The 23,134-nt window shown below is 34.7% G+C and overlaps 1 protein-coding gene across 5 annotated transcripts in view; it reads right to left on the bottom strand.

Annotated features, from left to right (window-relative positions):
- Positions 1-5,870: 5,870 nt before the first annotated feature.
- LOC149410780 (uncharacterized) overlaps positions 5,871-23,134 on the bottom strand; it is a 112,909-nt gene continuing 95,645 nt past the window's right edge. For 4 of the 5 annotated variants that reach the window (XM_089648124.1, XM_089648126.1, XM_089648125.1 and 1 more), the window contains exons 30-34: positions 19,756-19,900; positions 18,969-19,143; positions 12,546-12,668; positions 11,801-11,880; positions 5,871-10,003 (exon numbers count right to left, since the gene is read on the bottom strand). In XM_089648124.1, coding sequence (XP_089504250.1) covers positions 9,888-10,003; positions 11,801-11,880; positions 12,546-12,668; positions 18,969-19,143; positions 19,756-19,900 — 639 coding nt within the window. In that variant the 3' untranslated portion in view covers positions 5,871-9,887. The remainder of the gene's footprint in view (positions 10,004-11,800; positions 11,881-12,545; positions 12,669-18,968; positions 19,144-19,755; positions 19,901-23,134) is intronic. The other variant, XM_089648128.1, reaches the window with a different exon arrangement.

Below are 23,134 nucleotides of genomic sequence, written 5' to 3'. Positions count from 1 at the left end.
TATTTATTTCAAGTCTTGTAGATTGACACTCAGTGCGTACATGTTACAGCCAAAGCTACTGAGAAAAGCATTGAACAAATTTCACCCACACGATTATAGATTACATTTTTAAATAGTTTTGGTTATGATTTTTTGACTTCAAATGGAAAATAAATGTTTAAGAAAGTTGCCGAAAATAACACAACAAATACTAAAAGTTTTAAATCCAATTACGTTAGTTTACAATTAATGGGTGCTTCCAGAAAATTATTTGATGCCTTTTGTCCGGTTTGATTTTGGCTATAACAAGTACACATTATAATATAGTCATCAATTATAATATATTATCAGATATCATTATCTGCAGGTAACTAAAACGCAACACAGTATTAGGTATAGTATATATCTTCATTGCAAGTTGTTAGAAAGGGGAACAATTTCTGAGATAGTCCAACAAAAAGTCAATATTATTTTTAATGCTATCGTAAGCAGCGGAAGAGATGTGTTCATTTTGTCTTCAATAAACCAAGTTTATTATTAGGAGTAAGTAAGCAGGGAAAAGATAAATGATTGCTGCTAATTTAAATAGATTTGAATAAAACAGATCTGACAAGATTAGAGGCCATTTTGATTGTGCTTTAGTTTCCTTTGTGTAAACATAGATGGCGTTAGGAATTTAAATTAATTTTTATCGAAGTTTTGGAAGAAAGCTTAGTTTTCTGTATACAAATTAAAGATACGTTTCCTACTTTTATTATATATTTATTTTGAGCTAGTAGTGTATCATATTATAATATAACTTTTATAGTTTATTTAATTTAGGCCAAAAATTACGTATGCATGCAGTATTTCAAAATACTTAAAAAAAACGAGGAATTTTAACGGATACAGAAATTTCAACTTTTATTCACATTTTGAATAAAAAAGCATTATTAAGCTGCAAATCAGAACATCCAAAAACATTCTACAAAAATAACAATTCTAATACAGTTTTAAGAATATTATATTAAATCAGTTATTCTTACAAATTGCAAGATATCATTGCTTCGTCTTCTTCTGGTGCCCTCTCCTTTATCATCATTGCAAATTTGTTTTTTTTTAATACGACAAAATTCTTGAGCCTTGTGTAAGTGCGCTACATATATATATGATAATAAGTAAGATTGCATTGCTGTTAAATAGAATTGACATCTCTTAAATGTATCGTAGCTAAAAAAACTATATATTATTATTTACATTATATATTTTCCATTTATTGATTCAAAATACACTTTGATAGAGTCATTGCTTAAAAAATTACATTTGTGTGTTTAGTAGATTTTTTTCAATATTAGGGTAGGCACTCGGTAACCATTCTAGTTTTGTAATTGTCTATGGAAATTCAAACTATTATTTTCACGCGTCCGTATGGCAAACTGAAAAATTTAAATAATTTTCCATGGAAAAAAGCTATGATAAAAGCAACAGTTTAAAATGTCTTCTAGAGCAAAATATTTATATCTGATGAACACGCTTATCTTTCAAGTCTGAAGATATAGCGGATACAGTGAAGGAAAAAAAGTGTTATTGTTCAGTTTATTTTTCTAAAATTTACGCTGCGATCATTAAATCCATGTATCACTGGAGTGTTTTGGGGCACATTTTGGCCAATTTGCAAACACGTGCAAGCGTCCGCTGGCCAAAATGTGGCCAATTTGAAGAGATATTTTAAAACAATTATTGGAATAATTTCCCGAGCGTTGGAATATTCGATTAATCACAAAGCTATCATAGTATTTCACACTAATGAATACAAAACCAAACGTTCGGTAATTTCCAGCGCTCAAGGCATTTTTCGTGTAAATGTCTCGTCGCTCCAGTGGACAAAATAATATATGAGATTGGCGTAATTTAATTTTGTTGTAGTTGGGTTAATGTATTTTTGTAGTATTATGGCAACATTGTTGAGTTTTTAAGATAATAATTTTTTAAGAGTCGAGTTTTGGAATGTTTACAACAGCTGCACTATTATTTACTTACATAAGAATGTTATTTATAAGTTTCAGCAGGCTTCAAGGAAATTTTTATTTTTTTTTCAAAATGAAATTGTCTCACAGATTTACAATACATACGGCCTTTTATTTTCAATTCACAAATAAACATTCTAACATCTCCTTACCTATACCGTTTCTAAATCAGATGCATCGGGTGCAGTAAAAAATAGTAGATACACTTAAAATTAGTATTTGGTAAAAAAAGCATTTAAAAAAATACAATACACTCAATCATATAAATAGTACGGACGGGACGTTTAAAAGAATTTGAACAATTCATTAAATTTCAAAGTTGATTTTCAAGTTCCGTGAAGGTTCAATTCATCTGTTCAGTTTTGCGAAACAATTAACCAATAGTGGCATAATAACAGAACTTGAAAATCAACTTTAAAATTTAGTGAATTGTTCAAATTCTGTGAAACAACCCATCCTTAGTGTTCCTTACATTAGACAAATAAATAAATAATATTTTGTTTCTAAACATATTTACAAATTATAAAAATAGTTTTTAAAACTGCACAAATCGATTGATTGCTTTTAATCAACACCTTCTATTTCAAAATGCCAAAACACTGACAGCCTCTAAAGGCTGACATCTTGTCTGAAAAATTCATAAAGACTTATCTTTAATTTTGTTAAAATAAAATAAATTAAACTAAAATATTCTTAAGGTCATCGCACACATCAGCTCGGCGTTGCTTCGCCTCATAACTCTAGCTTGTCCGAGGCGAGGCGATACCATTAAGATGCTGATTAGTGTGCGTCGCAGTATGGAGTTTCATACAAATAATTCTGAATGGCTCGAGCTGAGGCGTTGCTTATGCCATATTTTGGCAAATTATTGTCTCGTCATAATGTGCCAAATGTATGTAACCTAAAAATATAGGATAAACGTTTAAATCTAGGTGAATTCATTGGCTTTAAACCGCAGTAAGCAGTTCATATGTTTCTTTATTCATATTTCGAGTGAATTATGTGATATGGCAAATGTTTATATATATATATAGGGTTTTCCAATAAGAGGTGTTATTTTGAATAGCCCGCTATTTCGGTAGATGTTACTTTTGAAGCTGTCATTTTTTGACATTTGACAAGTAGAAACTACGCCATTAATAAAAATGGAACGATACACGCTTCAACAACGCATTGAAATTATTAAAATTCACTTGAGTGAATCAAATGCAAATCATCTTGAGTGATGAGGCCCATTTCCACCTCGGTGGCTTCGTCAACAAGCAAAATTGTCGCATCTAGGGCTCGGAAAACCTAAGATTTATTATTGAAAAGCCTCTCTATCCTCAACGTGTGACTGTTTGGTGCGGTTTATGGTCCGGTGGAGTCATCGGACCTTACTTTTTCGAAAATGAGGCTGGAGCAACAGTTACGGTGAATGGATTGCGCTATCGAGAGATGATTAATGATTTTTTATGGCCGGAATTGGATGTTATTGATTTGGACAACGTTTACTTTCAACAAGACAGCGCTACGTGCCACACAAGAAACGAAACCATTGATCTTTTACGGGAAAAGTTTCTTTGAATATCAAAATAACACCACTTATTGGAAAACCCTGTATATATAACAACCAATCACTCGAGTGGTTATTATTGTATTTTAATTATCATATTGGTTGCTCTAAGATAACATGTATTATCATTACCATGTAAATTACATGTTATTAAGTTTGAACAAGTTTGGCGGCCATCCTTATTGTCAGTGTCGAGGCCTTTATGTAGAAAGGTGTTGACTGAATTATTGAACCGTGTATAGCAACTCAAGTTAATCAAAAGATGTTTAAAGAGAGCAAGTATTTTTGGGTATTTGGTATAAAACAACAAATTTGAAGTATATTTTTAACATAATTTTGGTTAAAATGAGTTGGGCTAGTTCAATTCGGAGCAATGAAAACATTTGTGAATGCTGTTTGATTCGTAACATAAAAAAAGTGTATTTTTATAGTCAAGTATTTGTCAGAATCAACAAAAAAAATAATAATATACATACTCATGTAAAAAAGTGCTAATGAATTAAATTTCAATTAGCAATTAAGGAAAATAGGTTTGTTTAAACTTTTTGGCACTTTTTACTATATAAAAAATACTATTTTATATATTATACAGGCATACCTCACCATACGGCACTTTACTTTCAAAATGTACAAAAAATTTATGATTTTCGGAGCTAACAAAATTAGATTTGACAACAAAGAAGCGAAATGATGGTTACTTTGTGAGAAAATGAATATATTATATATACAGTAGAACCTCGATAATTCTATATCCACAGGACATAAATAATCAAATTACGAATGAACAAATTCGCACATAATTCAAAATTTTAAGAAAACAAATCGCGTTCCTCGGCCGCCCCTCTAAATTTGGATAGTATCTTCGGAGTAAATTCTTAATAACCACTGGAGCGAACATGTCGAATAATTCGACGTTTTTTTTTCTTCTAATATTGAGCATGTCGAATTATTCGACGTTTATTACGTACCACTCGTAAAAATTAAATATAATATTATTTCAACCAGTCCCTGGCCAATAATTTATTCCGTTGTAAAGCTGGTAAAATTGGCTTCATCTATGGCAACACCGATTATCCATAGATGCTTCTGGAATAAATATTTGGCGGTTTAAATGTGACGTTTATTCCAAAAATTTTACCTTCGAAGCGAAACTGTTTTGAGAAATCGGTCATATTTACACATCTTTTAAAATGCCGTAAGTGGTTGTGTTTTTTGCGTTTTAACGCCATAATATATATTAGTTTAATCGTGATTCAATTATTAATGTGTTTTCAACTCCTTTGATTAAAAAAACGGGTTTTTTTTAGCATATTTTCGATACAAAAAACTAGCTGTCATCTCGTATTTTCCCAAACAAAATGGCAGAATTCCACAGGATTTTATCAAATTACAAAGTATATCCTGAAAGATTGGCAAAGCTTATTGCTATGATATGGGCTTTTTTTAAATCTTTGTTTCTTGTTCTATCACGAAACCCAAAAACATGGATAAAAATCTCCAGTTCTCAGTCACAATTATTTAAAAAGCAGATCAAATGACTTAAATAAAGCAAGTAGGGCAGTTATTCTTATTGGTAATTGTAAACAGTTAATGTATCTTCCTAATGTAGTACCACTTCTTTGTGGTAAATGTATAAAATATCATAATTTAGTTCATTCAAATTTAACAGGTTCACGTACCAAATAACACAAAATAAGTTTCACGCATTATTTTTATCTTGATGTCAGCATATAAAAAAATGATTTTCTAGTATATATTTGGATCTGTGGTTGTAGAACAGGTCATAGAGAACATAAAACGTAGAAAATATTCAATGTGAATATTCAAAATATCCACTGGCGGCAATTTCAAATATACTCACGCACAAAATTCGCGCATTTACAAAGTTTACGATTTTTTTATAATTTTTCTATCAATTATACAAATACAAAATAATTAATAAAATATAGGTGAGTTTATTGGCTACATAGCAGTATATTTTTTTATATGTTTACATATACAAATATGGAGTAATGATTTTTTTAATGTGGTCGGAAATTTTTCCAAATTAACTTTCAAAGGTGGCGAGCAAGTGAAGCTATTTTTCATTATTCTCTCTGTCGCTCCAGTGGTTATGACGAATAATTTCCACATAAATCGAATTTTCTCGGCAGATACGCCTCTGGCCGATTTCGATTAGGCCGGCACTTCAAACTCAAAGTATTCGAAAAAATACAATATTCTAGTGCAAATCGATTCAGATTCAGGAACAAATTTTCATGTGTGGATGAAAAAAAAATAGAATTTCGAATTAAAAAACCATTTTTATGAAAAAAAAAAAATCTGGATTTTTTTTTGCATAAATTTCGAATTACGCATTTTTTCTTCAAATTATGGGGGTTTGGATTAACGGGGTTCTACTGCATTCTAAAATAATTAATAAATTGTAATACCTAGCAGTATTACTATTCTGAAATTAGGATTTCACTGCTACAAAACTGAACCTATGTATAAAAACCACAGACTGGTGTTATGGTTAGAATTTATTGCTTCTTTTGGTGTTAAATTTTGACATCAAAATATTACACAATCTTTCACAATTTAAACATTCTTACTAATGTAAACCAGGGAGCAATAAATTACAGTGAATCCAGGATTACGTAACCGTACAAAGTAACGCGCCGTACAACTGAGGCAGAACTGCAAACCATAATATCTAAAAAATAACATACAAAATTGGTCAAATAATTATTTTAAAATAAATGCAATCATAATTCAAGTAATTACACAACATAAATTCGTTGGATATAGTTTTCAAAATTGAAAAATATTACTAAATAATATTTTTATTTTGGACTATACGGCCTCATAAATAGGTTAGTCATATTAGACGGGTGGTTCCAATAATATCAGGAATATTCTTTCGACGGGGCTTGGAAAAAACACGATTTATGTAGGAGTAGGTATAGTTTTTTCCGTTAGAAAAATTGCAGCTAAATGAATTAATAAAATATTCCTGAAATAATAGTGAATCCCCGTTTCAAGTATTTTTAAAGGATTCTTACAAACTAAAGAAATGCAATAAATAATATTAAACTATAAGAGACAATAGAAAAGTACAAAAAATATACATACAGAGATCATTAATACATTGAAATCACAAAATATAATGTGAATAAACATTGATAAAGAATAATAATGAATTATTTTTACTGATAAACTAAGGTTTTTATGCGTAGCACAAAGGATAACTGTTTTGAAAAAATGTTGAAAAAATCTTCTGAGAAAAAATACATGCCGCCTGTTTAAAATTGAATAATGCAGTTTTTATCTAGGACTCACACCTCTCCAAGTAGATAAAATTGAATTGTATGTAACCAAGATAATTAGTTGTAAAAATTATGCATAGATGTCGGTAGGTGCAAACTCCCAAGTAGACTATAAAAGATTTGATTTTCACTGTACCGCCCTCTTTTTTCGCTAACGCTTTTAATAGTAAAGACAACCTCCTTGGTCTGTCTTGGGTAGTTTGGATCTCCTGATATTCACAATGTAATTGGGAATAGAGCAAATAAAAGTCAAGAGTCCTTTTAAAGTTTCTGATGTGTTATCATTTACAAGTTCCTTCCAATCAAAACTTAACACCGCTGGCGGGAATTAAACCCAATTAAAAAAACTCTAATAAGCAATAATTGTTGAATGAAAAATACCAGTAATATTAAATAATTTGGCGGGTTTTGAATAAGCCGACGTAGCGCAATTGATAGAGAACCTGACCGGCCCGTCGGCGGCATGTATTTTTTCTCGGAATCTTTTTTTCAATTTATATAGGTGTTACAGGCTAATAATTATTGTCATAAAATAATTAAGTTTGAACGTAAGTCATTCACTTTGTCTGCGTGGGTTTGTTACGTTCACATCTACCAGACCAAAGGGCGCTGAAATAAATAAATTCAGTCGAAAAACAAGCACGCATCTGCTTGATCCTGAGTCGGTGATATCACCAAGAAGCCACAGAGGTAGGCATATTATTAAAATAAGACCATTCGTGTTTTAGGCAGTTGCCGCTAACGCGTAAATAAAAAGATATTTTCATTAAGGCAAACATGTAGACAATACGATACTTGATAAAGTAACATTTTGATTTTTGTCTTTAACTAAGGTCAACTTTTCAAATTGCAGTGCTTCGTACAGTGCATGGGCACGACTGCAACACTGCAAATGCAGGAGTCCGACTCCCAGGGGTTAACTAACTGTGACATGGAGACCTTTCTGAACAATTTATTCTGCAATAGATTACCAATAAAAAAATTGATACATAAAAATGAAACATAATAAGGTTAATGCTACCATTTTATTATATTTTCATCTGAGTGTGATGCACAACAACAATAATAATAATAAAAATATTAAATTACTGTGATTTATTTGTTTTCCCAATTAAGTGATGATTATTTTTGCATTTTTACAGCCGTTTGTTTACAAGTCTACTTATAGAATAGATTCTATGCTTACGCTAATGTTTTGTATGTATCATTACAATGTAATGCCGCATGTATCAGGCATAGTGTATTTTAATATATTTATTTCCATATATTTTTAAAATAACATTACCTTACCCACATACACAGTGAATTCAGAAATAATATCAAAAACTTTTAAAAGTAAACCAAATAAATTTTTCTCAATACCATCATCAGCTACAGTAGTTTTACTATCTGATAGTATTATTATCTTAATGACTGTACAGTTTAGGATTGTTGTAAACAGAAGTGGCGCCATCTGTTATTTTCAAAAAGAACCGAAGTTGAAGAAACTTGACATGCAAGTTTTTAGCACGGAAGAGTACTATAAAAAAAAATCTATTGTTTTCTTAAAATAATTAAGAAATCAAAGAACTTTTAATTCTCTAAGTTTACCCAAGCTTAGAGAAGTAGTACCTACTGAATTCAATCGTTGCCATTTTTGTAGATTATATAATTATAATATCTAACAATGTACTGATTTTTTAAATTTAAGCAAAATCCATACTTTAAAAATGGCAAACAATTGCGCTTGCCATTTTTAAATACAATCAGAGCACGAGTTCTAAATACTAAAATAGTCCAGCTGAGAAAACAATCCACATTGTGGACTTTTCCGTTTCACTTCTTCCAATACTTCCAGTACAATAAATATATATTGTTTTGTAATTTGTATTTATTCATCAAAAACGTCAAAAACATGCCGGTAGACGATATCGGTTTTAGCCATGTACACCTAATGTCCGATTTCATACAAACATACACCAAATCAGCTTTTCTACAGATACAAACGGTCATTAGATGTCATCATTATCATGAGAATGGGCTGTATTCTCAGACTTGTTCTTTTGTAACGCAAAACGCATGTAAAACATGCTACCAGCTTGCGTCCTTCCTCCCTCATTTAATCCGGGCCTCTTAACCCTCCTTGACAAGGGATATAGCCCCTGATTATATATAATACCGAAAAGAAGACTCTTGTGCGATAAAAAAAAAAAATAACAGCGTCTTCACAACGCATTTTTGACATTGCGTGTATGCAAACCTATAAGTCATTGAAATAGTGATTAATTTACATTTTCTGATGTTGTAAGCCTCATTAACTTCAACAGAATGGATTTTTAAATCAAATACATCAAACAATCGTTTTCTCACTGAAATAACGACAATAATCATATTCAATCACAACACGATTCTCTAGGACAACCCATAACTAAAACTGCACGCCTATGTCACTAATCGTCACCAAATAGTTCCGCCTTTATAGTATTTATTATCCGATGGAATCTATTCATCTGCTTATAAATTTGTCGACACTAAATACTTTATTTTTATTACGTGATACTACTGGTAATTGCTGTTGCCTTCCTGAATGGAACCATCTCTCTCGCCCATTGAAAACGCAAAACTAAAACTGCACGTCTAATTTCACTTGCAGCCACATAAAAGTGTCAGTGAAACTTTCTCTCCCACTGAGTGAATCGTTGACCTTTTTTAAGTTTTGATTGTACATAGTTATTAGTCAATGAAACCTCCTTATCCACTCAAAGTGTATATAGATACATAGTTATTAATCAATGGAACCTCCTCAACCGCTGAGTAAACTCCCTGTGTAAACTTTTTAAATAGTATATAGTTATATGTCGATGGAACTTCCTCTGCCGCCTCCAGCCGAGTGAACTTGTCGGCACAAAGTGTCACCTTTACGAACTTTTAACTGTACATAGGAATTATTATAAGTCAATGGAACCTCCTCTCCCGCTGTGTGAACTCGTCGACACTGCGCTCGTCCTCGTCCATGTCACGCCACTTGAGGCCGAGGTTGAGGCTGGGGACGGACGGATGTTACAAGGGGGTCTCGCGGCGCCACTGGAAGGCGTTGGTCTTCACGGCCGGGTTGTTGGAGCTGGCCGAGGCCGCTAGCGCCACGCCCGTGCGCCGCAGGTTGGCCGCTGCTGAATCTTAAAGGTTAACACATACAATTAAAATACATTTTATGGTAAATCAAAACAAAACACGTTATTTCATGTAGCGTCTTGTAGGAATAAAGCTGCGCAGATAGCAGTGAAGGTCACTTTGGAGGGGAGATTCTTACAAGAATCAAAATGATTTCCTTTTTGAATCAATCTCTAATCATTTAAAATAATATATCAATGTCAGAAGTGTAAGGAACGTACGACTGAAGTCTTGTACAAAAGAGACTGCACAGAAAGCGAGACAACTGTAGAAAAAAAAGAGTTACCACCGGAGACCAATATTTAATTTACATGTTTTACTCCAAATAAAGTCAGCAATCACAATTGCCAGCCATTAGTTTTGATTTGTCCCTGAAGTCCTGGGAAGACACAAAACACATAGAGCACGCCTGATTACGGAGGCAATTGAAATTCATAAAAATCCCATTAATATTAATAAAGACTACGGGGATAAGCTCAATAGCTCTTGGTAATAATTGACGGCTACACCAAAACTAAACGCAGAAATCATGATACTGTAATACCAGCTCTTAGAGGATTGGAGTTGGCAACGCGGTATCACATCTAAATACCATATTTACAGATCTGCTTTGAAGATAGACACTATAATACTGTACGAAACATTGTCTAAAGAAGGAGGTAGCGCAACATGGCATAATACCCCAAAAATAATTCATTATAATACTTTTGGCCGTGAAAATCTTATAATACAAGTTTGTCTTATTTTCTTAACTTGACACACTTCGGCTGGGAAAGGTAGTTCTACCCGTTTGGTCGATTGACGCTTAAGGCAGGTAAGGCTAGTTCTACGCTAGTTTGCGCTGGCCTCATTTCAATGGCAGAAAAGACGGAATTATTCAATGTTTTTATATTATTATTATATACCAATCTCTTTATAAAGATCCCAACTAGATGTACATAATTATCGAATCGTAATGCAAGTCTGTTTGTTATATTTATTTTCATGCCTTTCGTTTACATCGGTATTTCAACAAAAGGATAGTATATTATTTGTTATTGAAATATGTAATTCAATTCCTGGAATGAGGGTTTTTATGACCGTGAAACCCGATTGGAATCTTTCTCTGTTCCGCACCCACTCAACTCTTATGTGCAAGAGAGCGAGAGATGTCGGGCGTATTTAAAGAAAGCAGGTATGGGCAAATACCGATAGGCGGACCATAATAAACATATTACAAGGTAAGTTTTTAGATTTTCACGGCCAAAAGCATTTTTGTTGTTTGTTTTTGGGGTGTTATGCCGTGTTGCACTAACTCCTTCTTTAGCCGACGTTTCGGACAGCGTTGCAGTGTCCATCATCAGGGCAGATCCGGTAGATCCGAAGATGTGATGGATCTGCCCTGATGACGGACACTGCAACGCTGTCCGAAACGTCGGCTAAAGAAGGAGTTAGCGCAACACGGCATAACACCCCAAAAACAAACAACAAAAACATATTACAAGGTTAATTGAGTTGCATTTCAAATAATATTCGATTTTAGTTTAGTACTTTTATAGTTTGGGTATGCGAATTACTACGTAGAAATTTTTGTTAAAATATTTTAATTATTTTCGAAGATATAGCGATTTAAAAGAAATTTGTGCCGACCTTTACTTTCGCCCTGAGACAGCGTAGCGCCAGTGCAAAAAATATCCAGCCGAAATGTGTTTAAAGAAAATATTCACTGGTTGCATATTAAACTTGCGAAGCTCAAGGAAGTGAGGACGGGAAGGAGATGGGAAGGGGAAGGTTGGGTCAAGTTATACAAAACACAAACTTACCTAGTCCATTTCTGACATTAGCCACGAGCCTCATGGCCGGGTTGGTGACAATACCGTTCCTCTTTGACTTGCTGTTGCCGCTGCAACAAACATTAATATTGAATGCATTACTGTGATATTACATTATCACAATTGTAATATATGTATATAGGTTTTGTAACAGTAGTGAAAGACAAAATTCAAACAATTAACCCCTTGACTGGTTAATTGTAAACTTTATTTATGATATATTTTTTAATGTAATATAAAACATATTATTATTATCGCCAACCAAACTAAGTATACATATTATTATATTTGAACACTGCAAAAACGAAAATAATAAATAAACATTTAGATTTTTTTAACATTTGAATAGTCCTCATTAAAAGCCGATTCTCTCCCCATTTCAACTTTTGATCAAATTGGGATCAGTTGGCATAACAGTATGATGAGTATAATTATAAGATTTCATCACATCAAATTGCGATGTGCCAATTTTTTGTGTTTATTCCACGTAAGTCCATAATCCCAACAACCAACTTCAATACATTAGTAAAACTACTGATTTTTAAGCAAGGCGCAATGAATAAAGCATGAAAAATGACATAAACCACACAAAATGCGTATAAACAAAAAATTACACCAAGCGACAGAAGGAAATAATAGAATAAGAAAACTGAGCGAATGTGACAGAAGCTGGAAACGAAAAAAAAAAATTTACAACTCGCGATTGTCGTCGCGATTTTTTTTGTGTGTTACTCACGCGATGATCGGCGAACTCGATTTTTTTCTTCTTGCGATCTTTCCTATGGAGCCAACGATCTTTCTGCACGTGATGCGCGAGGATTGGATAGCGCCGTTTGCCGACGCGCCCGCTCGTCCCGTGCTGGAGTTGCGCAAATATATATATTGAGCAATATATATATAGGGTATGTATCATTATGTACGCGCGATTTTACGAGCGTACGAGAGCATTGCAAGGTTTGTCGGTCGGTCGGTTGGTTGATTGGTTGGTTGGTCGATCGATGGGTAGGGAAGATTTTGTTGTTGGAAAAGACAGAAAACACAAAATGCGTGATTAAAAACAACTGGGAACGGGTAAATACGTAAAAGCAAAATAAACGCAAGTGCAAAAGGAAGAGAGAATGAGAATTTGATAAAACAGAAGATTCCGGTTAATCGGGCATTTTTTGCGAGAATCAAACACTGAAGAATTTTTTGAAATTTAGAATTTAGGTCGCTGCGATCATTTGAAATTACATCACCAAGATGGTTCATAGGAATATGAATGTAAGTTTAAAATGGTCCACAATGGTCCGAGTGCATTCTTTTTACTTTGACCAAACGGTGTTCATAAATTAGTGGTAAGTTCCGAAAAGAAGATGATTTTATTTATTTAGTTGTGTTGGTTTACAATGAACTGTCAAACTCCAATTTATGTATGTTATGTAATTTTCCCTCTGGATGTTGACGTCTGTTTACAATGAACTGTCAAACTCGAATTTATATATGTTATGTAATTTTCCCTCTGGACGTTGATGTTTGTTTACAAGGAACTGTCAAACTCGAATTTATGTATGTTATATAATTTTCCCCCTGGACGTTGATGTTTGTGAACAATGAACTGTCAAACTCAAATGTGAAGAACAAATTTAAAGACAAATTGAGTAGCTTGGCGCTGCCTAAGTGATAAATTTTTTTCGTACTACATATTTCGATAAATTTCTAGATTATAGTTCAACACTACAATGTGAAGCCAGTTTAATTTTGACACATGTAAAGGACATGAAGTGAGTTTATTGTGAAGTCACGTGTTGGAAGTGATTTGCAGAATATTTTACTTGTGAACCATACAGATGCGTACGACCGAAGGACATTAATATTACCAGATAAATCAGTTTGGGTTACTCTTCATATTATCAGAACCCTGTCCAAGAATATCATAAGCTTGTTGAAGACCCCGGCGTTGCCCGGGCTTTGCACAGAGTTATTCGAAATCTAATTGAATCGACAGTGACTCTCGACATAACTATATGCTTCACCCTTTAGTACATGTTTCTGCATTTCTCCATCCAATTCCTTGTCACCCAATTACCTGTCCCTCTCTGACAGTGTAGAGTACCTAAATACCTACATCAGTGACATTGCAATAATTTATTATTCATCACCAGTATGTTAAGAAAACCGGTGCAGTGAATGTGTTCTTTTAGTGCGTTTAATTTGAGTCTATTACGGAAGCTTGTGCAGTGATAACCAGCATTGACTCTAAAGGCCATAAAATCGATCGAAAAGACCGAGGGTAAGTCAAAATCCTTTTCCAATTCTAACTGTTAACCACAGCGCCGCAATAGTTGTGTCAACTATTGATTACAGTCCACAATAAAACCACAAACTGATTTGCATACAATATTTGCGACTCCAGTGACCTTCCTCTTGTTTTGAAGGTCAAGTGTGCAAATTTTCATCATTCTCTTTATATATTAGATAAGCAGAAAACGCTAATTTAATTTTTATAGTACATACAAGCCTTTTCACTAAGCATAACTGGTGTTGAAAAATAAAAAAATCCAATCTCCGTCCACTGAAAGGGTAGATGTTTTCAAATGAAAAATCTGGCTAATCCCATACTTCTAAATGCATTAAAGCCCCTCAGGCCTCTGGCATATTGACCGTTATATTTCTTAAAGACACTGTTAGAAGATTGGAGAATTTGTGAGTATTTCCACTATGCAATAATATCCGAATAAAATCCAACGTATCAGCAAACTAAAAACTGTTTTTGAAATACGTTTTAATAATTTTATTGTAGCGTCGAGAAAAATCTAGATTAACTAATTAATAATAAACCGCTCGACCTACTTAGTATCTACTCCCGAATTATGTACCTGCAGTCCAAGTCGCATCGTAAACAAAGCACCTACTTGTCTAACGACAACAATAATATCGCAAGTCGGTCTTACACATTACGAGAACTCGCCAGAAGGTTCGAGTCTACGGCCTAGGCATAATTGCCACGCCGTCGAAAGTTCGCGAAAGGTCCAGATCGAGCGAGTGGCCTCGATTTAGTTGCCATTTAACTACCTGCTGTCGCCACCGGCCGAACAATATAAATAGGCCCGACGCAGCGAGCATATTATTAGTGTTCAGTATTTACTATCGTCGGCTGCACCTACTTACGAGTACTACGACCTAGTTTCGCGAGCATTCATAGTATTTGTGCATAATAAACGTGAAATACTTTGATTGTAAAATCAGCTTTCAACTTATCAATAAACGCTATACCTGAGTGAGAGATCTTTTCATTTATACACCACGATAACCACATTATTATTAGAAAAAACACATAATTTTGTTAAAATTTGAAGGCAAACACGAAAGAGTATAAAAAACGGCTCACCTTGCGTTTTTTCATCTAAACACTAAACAAAAAAAATACTCATTTTTTTTAGACATTATTGTCACCTCACTTTTTTTTGTCATTTCATATAAAAAAAATTAATAAAAAAAATCGCAAAGTTTCACAATACTTTTCTCAAATTAGGTTCAGAACCTTTGGTTTAATGGACGTGTACATTTTAATTCATCCGTGGTAAACTTCTAGATTTGAATATAAAGCTTGGTGTTTTCTCTTTCTAACACCGTTTGGTTCATATTTCTAACTGAGAGTAAGGGAGAAGCAAGGATTTCTACGAGACCATACGAGCTGTTCCCAAAACCGAAAAAATTAGCCAGAGGGTTAATACTGTACAAATACAATATTTTAGCATTTTTCACATTATTAGGACCGTCGTTTAATTGAGACAATGTTACCTAGCCCCGATGTATCCCAATTAACCGGAATCCAAGGAATGTTATCGTGTAAATATATTTTCAACATTTAAATCAAAATATTGTACATAATATTATCGGTTAGTAGGAATAGTAATTGAGTAGACTTCTACTAACACCGAAAGCTTGCCGACAGTGAAATTAGCAAAAATATAACAGCTCATAAAAAATTGTAAAAAAGTGTAGTTCTTGATTTCACCACCGGCAGCTTTCGATAGTTGGAGTATACATAGTAATAATGTTAAGCACACTAAAAATAAACAACTGAAGTAGAAAAAACAAAATGAATGAGGCATCAACTAAAATACACAATAATTTTTGATTAAGAAAATAATTAAATGTACATTTTTAGCAAGCATAGTAATTTGACAGCATCTAGATGGAAACTGTTTTATATATTTTTTGTGAATACTGCGCAGGACCCCAACTGTTCTCTACCGTCTGGAGCCAGTGAGACTATGGCATTCCCAATTGAGCTATGTTATGGAGATATTGGGAAAGCGAAGGAGATGGGAAAGAGGAAGGTGTTCAGATCTGGTCACTTAAAGCCATTTCAATTCTGATTGGTTGTCTTTCACCAGTGCTATTCTGAGAGTATATTCCACTATGGTACGTGCCGCAAAATACTATTTTAAACTAGTAGTTCTGTAAACAATAGACCTTGCTTCCAAAAAAGTATATTTCTAATATTCTCTTATTTAATAAATCAAAATTAATACAAATACACATATATTTTTTATAAAAGTAGTACTTTTTGCTACTGGCATTATACCTAGCTCTCTCATTAAAAATTTAGGCGTATTAGATCTATCAGAAAATTTATATATAAAAATGCAAAAATCAGTCATATTAAATACATGTAGGATAACGAAAGATTTTTAAAATATTTATGTTGAGGGATCAGTAGGATTTATAGGCCCTGTTAGGAGTTCTGCCGAGCCGAACCCTCTGATATGAAAATATCTGGAGTCGGTGAATTATTTTCCCATTTGATCTCTGGTGAGTTGACGTGTTGTTCTTGTATTGTTTTGTATTTATTTTGCATATATAATGCACTTGCATAATGTTGATTGACTAGATGATCATTTGTGGAAAAGTGTGTGGAAGGGTTTAGTTTTTCCTATGGGGAAGATTTAACCCGGACATAAAATCGGAATAGAAGTATTTTTCCCCAGAATAGCGACATATGTGCAGAAAAATATTTTTTTGATCATGCCTATTGGCTACTGCGGCACCAGACAGGTTAAAACGGCCACAATCTTTAACCGAAACGTAACAAAAATTTCTACAGAAAGACGAAATGCAAAATGCTCGAGCATTTTGAGTTAAAACAGGACTTCGCTACGCTCAAGTCAAGTATAAATTAATTGTGGAACAAAACAAACTAAACAAAATTTGGTAGCGCACTCCGTGATTTGAATCCTTAGAGCGGGAGCACACAGAGAGCGGTCAGGAGTTCCGAGTTCCACGTTCAGCGTTCATTAGAATGTACTGATACTATAACAACAACGCACACAGCGGGCAGTCAGACCGCGGCGGTCAAAACGGAACGTCGCGTTCTAAGAGTTCTTTTCCCGCCGAGGCAGAGAATGCCAGAACGCCGCGATGTCTCTTACAAACACGGAAAAGTTAATTGAATTGGTTAGGGAAAGGAGTTTATTATACGATTAAAGTGAAGTAAATTATTTATTCGTATATTTTGTTATTATTTCTAAATATGCTAATGTCTTTTCTTATCCTTAATAAATAAATACATACCTTAAAAATACAGCCAGCCTTTCTTTTGATGAAACACAGTTCCTCCAGTTAGTAATTTGTTTTTCGATATCGGGTTGTATGAAGTTATACAATTCATTAAAACTATTAATCGACATTCGAAAATAAATATAGAATCGTTGTTCATCTTTAAGTAAATCCTGAAAAATACTAGTAAATTCGCCTTGTTCTTCTCGCGTTGTGTTTATTGGGTGCACCCAATACTTCCCTTTCTTTTTAGAAGCTGCTAAGCTCCAAAAGAGCAATAATTCTTCATCGGATGATGAACTTTCTAGTGACATGTTGCATGTGCAAAGACCCAAACGAAACTAGAACGCGAGAATTTGAACGCCGTTTGTGTGCTTTGGAACTCTTGAGCGGTCAACGGTCACTAGAACGCAGAACTCTGACCGCTCTCTGTGTGCTCCCGCTCTAAATCTTTGGATTCATTGTCGAGAGCCTTACCCCTCGATCACGGAGGCCGTCCTAGTTATATAAAAGTTTTCTAATGGGAATGTTCACCTGCAGAATGTTCTTCCTTTATCATTCGTGTAACGGATTGTTTTCAATTGAAAATATTATTGATATCAATTATACACATGTTAAAATGCTTTTGCGCTGGCGGTCATGCGATTGCCCGCCCGTCTAGCGTTCGTAAGGCACTCGGTAGCATTCGGGTATCTCCATAGTGACTAGCGCCACAGTGTAAAATGTCCGAATACTACATATTTTAATTACCTACTTCTACGCAATACTAGACATCCAGTCAAAAAAATTGTAGGTTGCAAAATATATTGAATTTTCCATTCACAGTATTCACAAAAACAGAATGTGCTAGAACTTATAAAGTTACGACGACATCCGCATGCCGGAGATTCTGGTACAAAAAGACGTGCCAAAATTCACCCATGTAAATATCTTAATAACTCTTGTGAATCTGCGTTATGTACATCACTGCTGTGCTTGTAAAACTTTTTTTAAATTTCACCCATAAAGTCAAGAGATCATGTAAACAAAACAACTATTTCATTAACGAACTCTAAGCAGAATTCTTGCCTGAACAGAGTATGCAATAATTACAATAGCGTATTATCCAAGGTGGATATTTTCAGTTGTGAACTTACCAAATACAAAAAGTCCATAAAAGAATGTTTCTCTGATGGTTAGTGAATAATGTGATGTCTCTATTGTTTATATTTCTATTATGATTTGATTTATATCTACAACCTCTCTCCATGGCTATAAATGTATTGATAAATGTTTTGTGTTCAAAATTTTTCGTTTTATATAATCTTTTGTTCTGTATAAATTTTTGATTTCATATTCCTTTCTTAAAAATTTAATTTACTCATTCACTACTATGCTGTCTCAGTAGAGGTAAAGTCACAAGAAGGAAATCCATAATTGGTTTTCTTTTGGCTATATAATACTTACGTATAAACTAAAATAAATGTAAACTGTCGATTTCCCGAAAATTAATAAATAAATTAATTTGTCTACCAAATACTAAACCTGCAAGTAGCTTAACTCGGATAGTATACATACTGCATTAATCTACCGTTACCTCTGTGTATTATGTATTTGTGGTGTTGGTGGGACTGACCTGTCTCGCTGTTCGCCGGCGGTGGGCGGCGAGTGCTTGTTCTCACGGCCGAGGATGATGCGCATATGCGTGTCGCGGCAGAAGTGGCGGTCCGTGGCGTTGGCGCTGTTGTTGGAGGCGGCGGGCGGGCCGCTCGGCGTCGAAGAGAACTGCTGGGCTATCGAAGATAGGATGCCTGAACAGTGGAATGTTAGTTATGGATCAAAAAAGTATGGTATTCATATCAGATTCAGTTTCCATCACCTCACTAGACAATGTCTGTTCTGAAATGGGTATTATTGGTTTATTTTTGAGGCTTTTACATATGAATAGTAAAAATTATGGTAGAACCTTGTTAATTCGAAATCCACGGGTCATCAGAAATCAAATTTTGGAAATAACAAATTCACAGGTAAAAAAGACGCCGAAAATTGAGTTCCTTGGCCGCCCCTTTAAATTCGGGTAATATCTTTGGAGAAAAAATCGTAATAATACTAATCATTCCCATGGAAATCAAAATTTTCGCAGGCGATTAACGTCACAGCCGGCCTATGAAATTCTGATATTCGACATAAATTCGTAAAAATACTATATATTGGCAGGTTCTGATAGGCAGAAGTCCTCTTCGCTTTCAGAGGATAGAAAAGTTTACAGGATCTCCCACAGGTGTGCTTGTTAGGCACATATAAGCTAACCTCGTTCGAAATAGAAAACATGGTGTCCGGAAACTAGATTCAGCAGTTTTCCGCTTATACCACTAGTAGGTGTAAGATTAATGCAGTAGTGTAATTAATAGCAGTAGACTCACCCAGCTGTGGCTGTGTGGGACTGCAGACGTCGCTGAGGGGGCTGTGCGGGGGGGTGGCGTACAGAGGGGACTGGGGGGCCCCGCCTCCGCGCCTCCCGCAGCGCGCCACCTGCTGCACAAACGTCAGTCCCAGACCTGCGCGATTCTGAAACACACAAGAGAAAGGATATTAGTATTATTATTGATAAGGCGGCTGTCTGCATAGAACTACCTTAATCACTCAGGTCATATACCCATTCTACCATTCCAGTTTTTTTTTTTAATTTTTATAAGACAAACATTCCCGGGTTACGAATAACCTGACAATATTTGAAAATCTCCTACTACCACTACAGTAAGCTGAAAATGTTGCTTGTGTTGTGATGGAGGACTTAGCCAGCCGAGGAATTGAACACACTACGCCTGGGTGGGACCCATACGCGATGTCAACTCGGCCACCGACCGGTCGGTCATATTCTCCTTCTTACTTTATTTGGGATACTAAAGTTGCCAGTTTGACTTCTGCAGTGTTAAGCAGGGTACTCACCTAACGGTGTAACCTGTATCTGATACTGTATCAAGTGAGTACGTAGGCACGAGTCTACTGCGAGCCGCTCGCGGGTGGAGCGCAGTGTGCTCGCAGTGACCCGCCGACGGCGGTCTTACTGCGAGCACCATAGCGAGCACTAAAGGCGGATCCGGGAGGTCGTAGCTGGATACGCGGTTACCGTGAACGAGCCGTACCCACTTGCAGATTGATACAGTATCAGATACATTACATGATACACTCTAGGTGAGTACACTGCTTTAGAGTGTGACGGCAACACTCAATGGTTTATACAGTAAAGCATGCTTGCTCTGCCTCTTTCGAACCCAGAACTCCACTGCAAACATTGCACTCTTGCGATATCGATTGATACTTGTACATTTTCTGTCGTTTAGACTATTCAATATTCCTCCAAATTAAGTTTGTGTAAATTTTACTTTCTTACGAGACAATTTTATTGATTTATTGTGAAAAACAGTATATTCCATTTACATTTCACAAATAACAGTTTATAAATTACAGTTTATAAGAAGTCAGTACATACATTTATTTGCATGGGTAAATACATCAATACTATCTGATTAACCAGATTTGTTAAATAGTATGCTTATTGCCGTCTTAAATTCTCTTTGGTTCAAATTGAAAATGTCAATCACAGAAGAAATGTGATTTAACAAAGTAGTTATTCTTCCCAAAGGCATGATCATTGGTAGGTTGGTCCTGCCCCTTGGAAAAATAAATAATCTGTGCTGTCTAGCTCTGATGAAATTATCAGGGACATAAAAAGAAATTCGTTCCAGAATATCTGGATTGCAAATGTGCCCATTTAGCAGCTTGTGCGCCACTAACACCATTGCAATATTTCTCCTAACGTCTAGACGTTCTATCCCCAGCATTCCGGCAAGAAAATCAGAGGGATACAATAAAGGGTAATATCCGAACTCTCGCATGTAGAGGTATCGCATAAACTTTTTTTGCACCTTTTCTACATCATTTGAGTAAAGGGCATCTTCGGGTCCCCATATTATCGATCCACTCTCAAGAATGCTGCGAACCAGAGTAAAATAAAGCATTTTTATGACTGCCGTATTCGTAAAAGATTTCGAATTACATATAACAAAACCCAGCATTCGCATTGCAGAGTTGCACACCGAATCGATATGAGTTCGAAAAGTCAGACGCGTGTCAAAAGTGATTCCTAAATCCTTCGTTATCGAAATATGTTTTAGAGAGGTACCAGACATTTTATAGTTAAAATATAAAGTACGCTTTGCCCTTGTAATGCACATAATTGAACACTTACTACTGTTAAAATGAAGTTTATTTTGATGACTCCACTCTACTATACCGTCGATATCGATTTGTAGACGAATGGAGTCTTCATTTGTCGTTATACAGGTGTATAGTTTAATGCCATCCGCAAATAATAAAAATTTTACAAATCTTATAAACATTCCTATGTCATTAATAAACAATAAAAATAATAGTGGTCCTAAATTAGACCCTTGAGGGACCCCAGAATTTGTGGCGTAGAGTTTCGATGTGAACTGCCCGTAAACAACGTATTGTTTTCTGTTAGACAAATAATTATGAAAGAACAAAAGCAGCATGTATGAGAAGCCGAAGCTTTCAAGTTTATTCAGTAATATGAGGTGATCCACTTTGTCAAAAGCTTTCGCAAAATCATTATATGAGACATCTACTTGTTCGTTATTGTCCAATATATTTGAGACGTAATCCGTAAATACCATTAAGTTGGTCGTTGTAGACCTGCCATCTCTAAACCCATGCTGCTGGTTTATGAGAAATGGTTCTACTTTATAGTATATACGTTTTTGTATTACGAGTTCAAATAATTTGGCCGGTGCCGAAAGAATTGCCACAGGTCTGTAATTAGATACACATGATTTATCGCCGTTTTTGTGTAAGGGCGTGACTTTTGAGATTTTCCAGCGGTCGGGGAACTTACCGGAGTTAAGTGAAATATTAAAGATATGTAAAAGCGGTACCATTAACGGATCTGCATATCCCTTCAGGACAATTGTGTTAATAAAATCTGGTCCAACAGATTTTTTTGGTTTTAGTTTTTTAATTGCAGCTAGGTAATCATTTTTATTTACACTTAAAATTTCAACATTTTGAGCTAGTGAAGAGTAACCGCCTGGGGTGTATGAGTCAAATTCTACACTATGTTCGCTATAGACTGACTTAAAGTAATTCGCAAATGCTTCCGGAATATCGGGCCCAGTATGAGTACTTCCGTTCCATGACACTGAGTTTAGAAATCCACCGTCTTTCCTCTTTTCGGATACAAATTTCCAGAAGGATTTCGGATCACTCTTGACGTTTTTTTCGATATTATTTATGTAATCCTTATACGCAATATTTATACTACGTTTGATTTTAGATCGTAGAATACAAAACTTTTCCCGATATCTTATCAATCCGGTGCGCCTCCAGTTTCTGTGAAGTTTGCATTTCTTTTTCAGGTCACTAATAATTTCACCATTAAACCATTTAGGGTATCTTCTTTCAAAACAAGGTACACGCTTTCTCTCAAAACACATGTCAAAAAGGTCATAAATTACATTATAAAAATATTCTACTGCTAAATCTACATCTTTAAGTTTTAATAAGGGTTTCCAGTCGTGAGAATTCAAGTAAACATAAAAATATTCGAAGTTACCACGTTCTAGATTCCATCCTCGCTTAACACAATTTCCATTGTCGTCATTTAATAAATTCCGACAATAGGCTTTGCTTACATTGAGCGCGAATTCTATATATAAAGATGGGTGGTATGAATCTTCACTAACAAGTGAGTATACGGATTTGAACACTTTTAAGTCAAAA

This window comes from Hesperophylax consimilis, chromosome 27, assembly GCF_061612785.1.
Source record: "Hesperophylax consimilis isolate HC1 chromosome 27, BYU_Hcon_1.0, whole genome shotgun sequence".
Lineage (NCBI taxonomy): Eukaryota > Metazoa > Arthropoda > Insecta > Trichoptera > Limnephilidae > Hesperophylax > Hesperophylax consimilis.
This window is presented reverse-complemented; position numbering and strand designations above follow the sequence as displayed.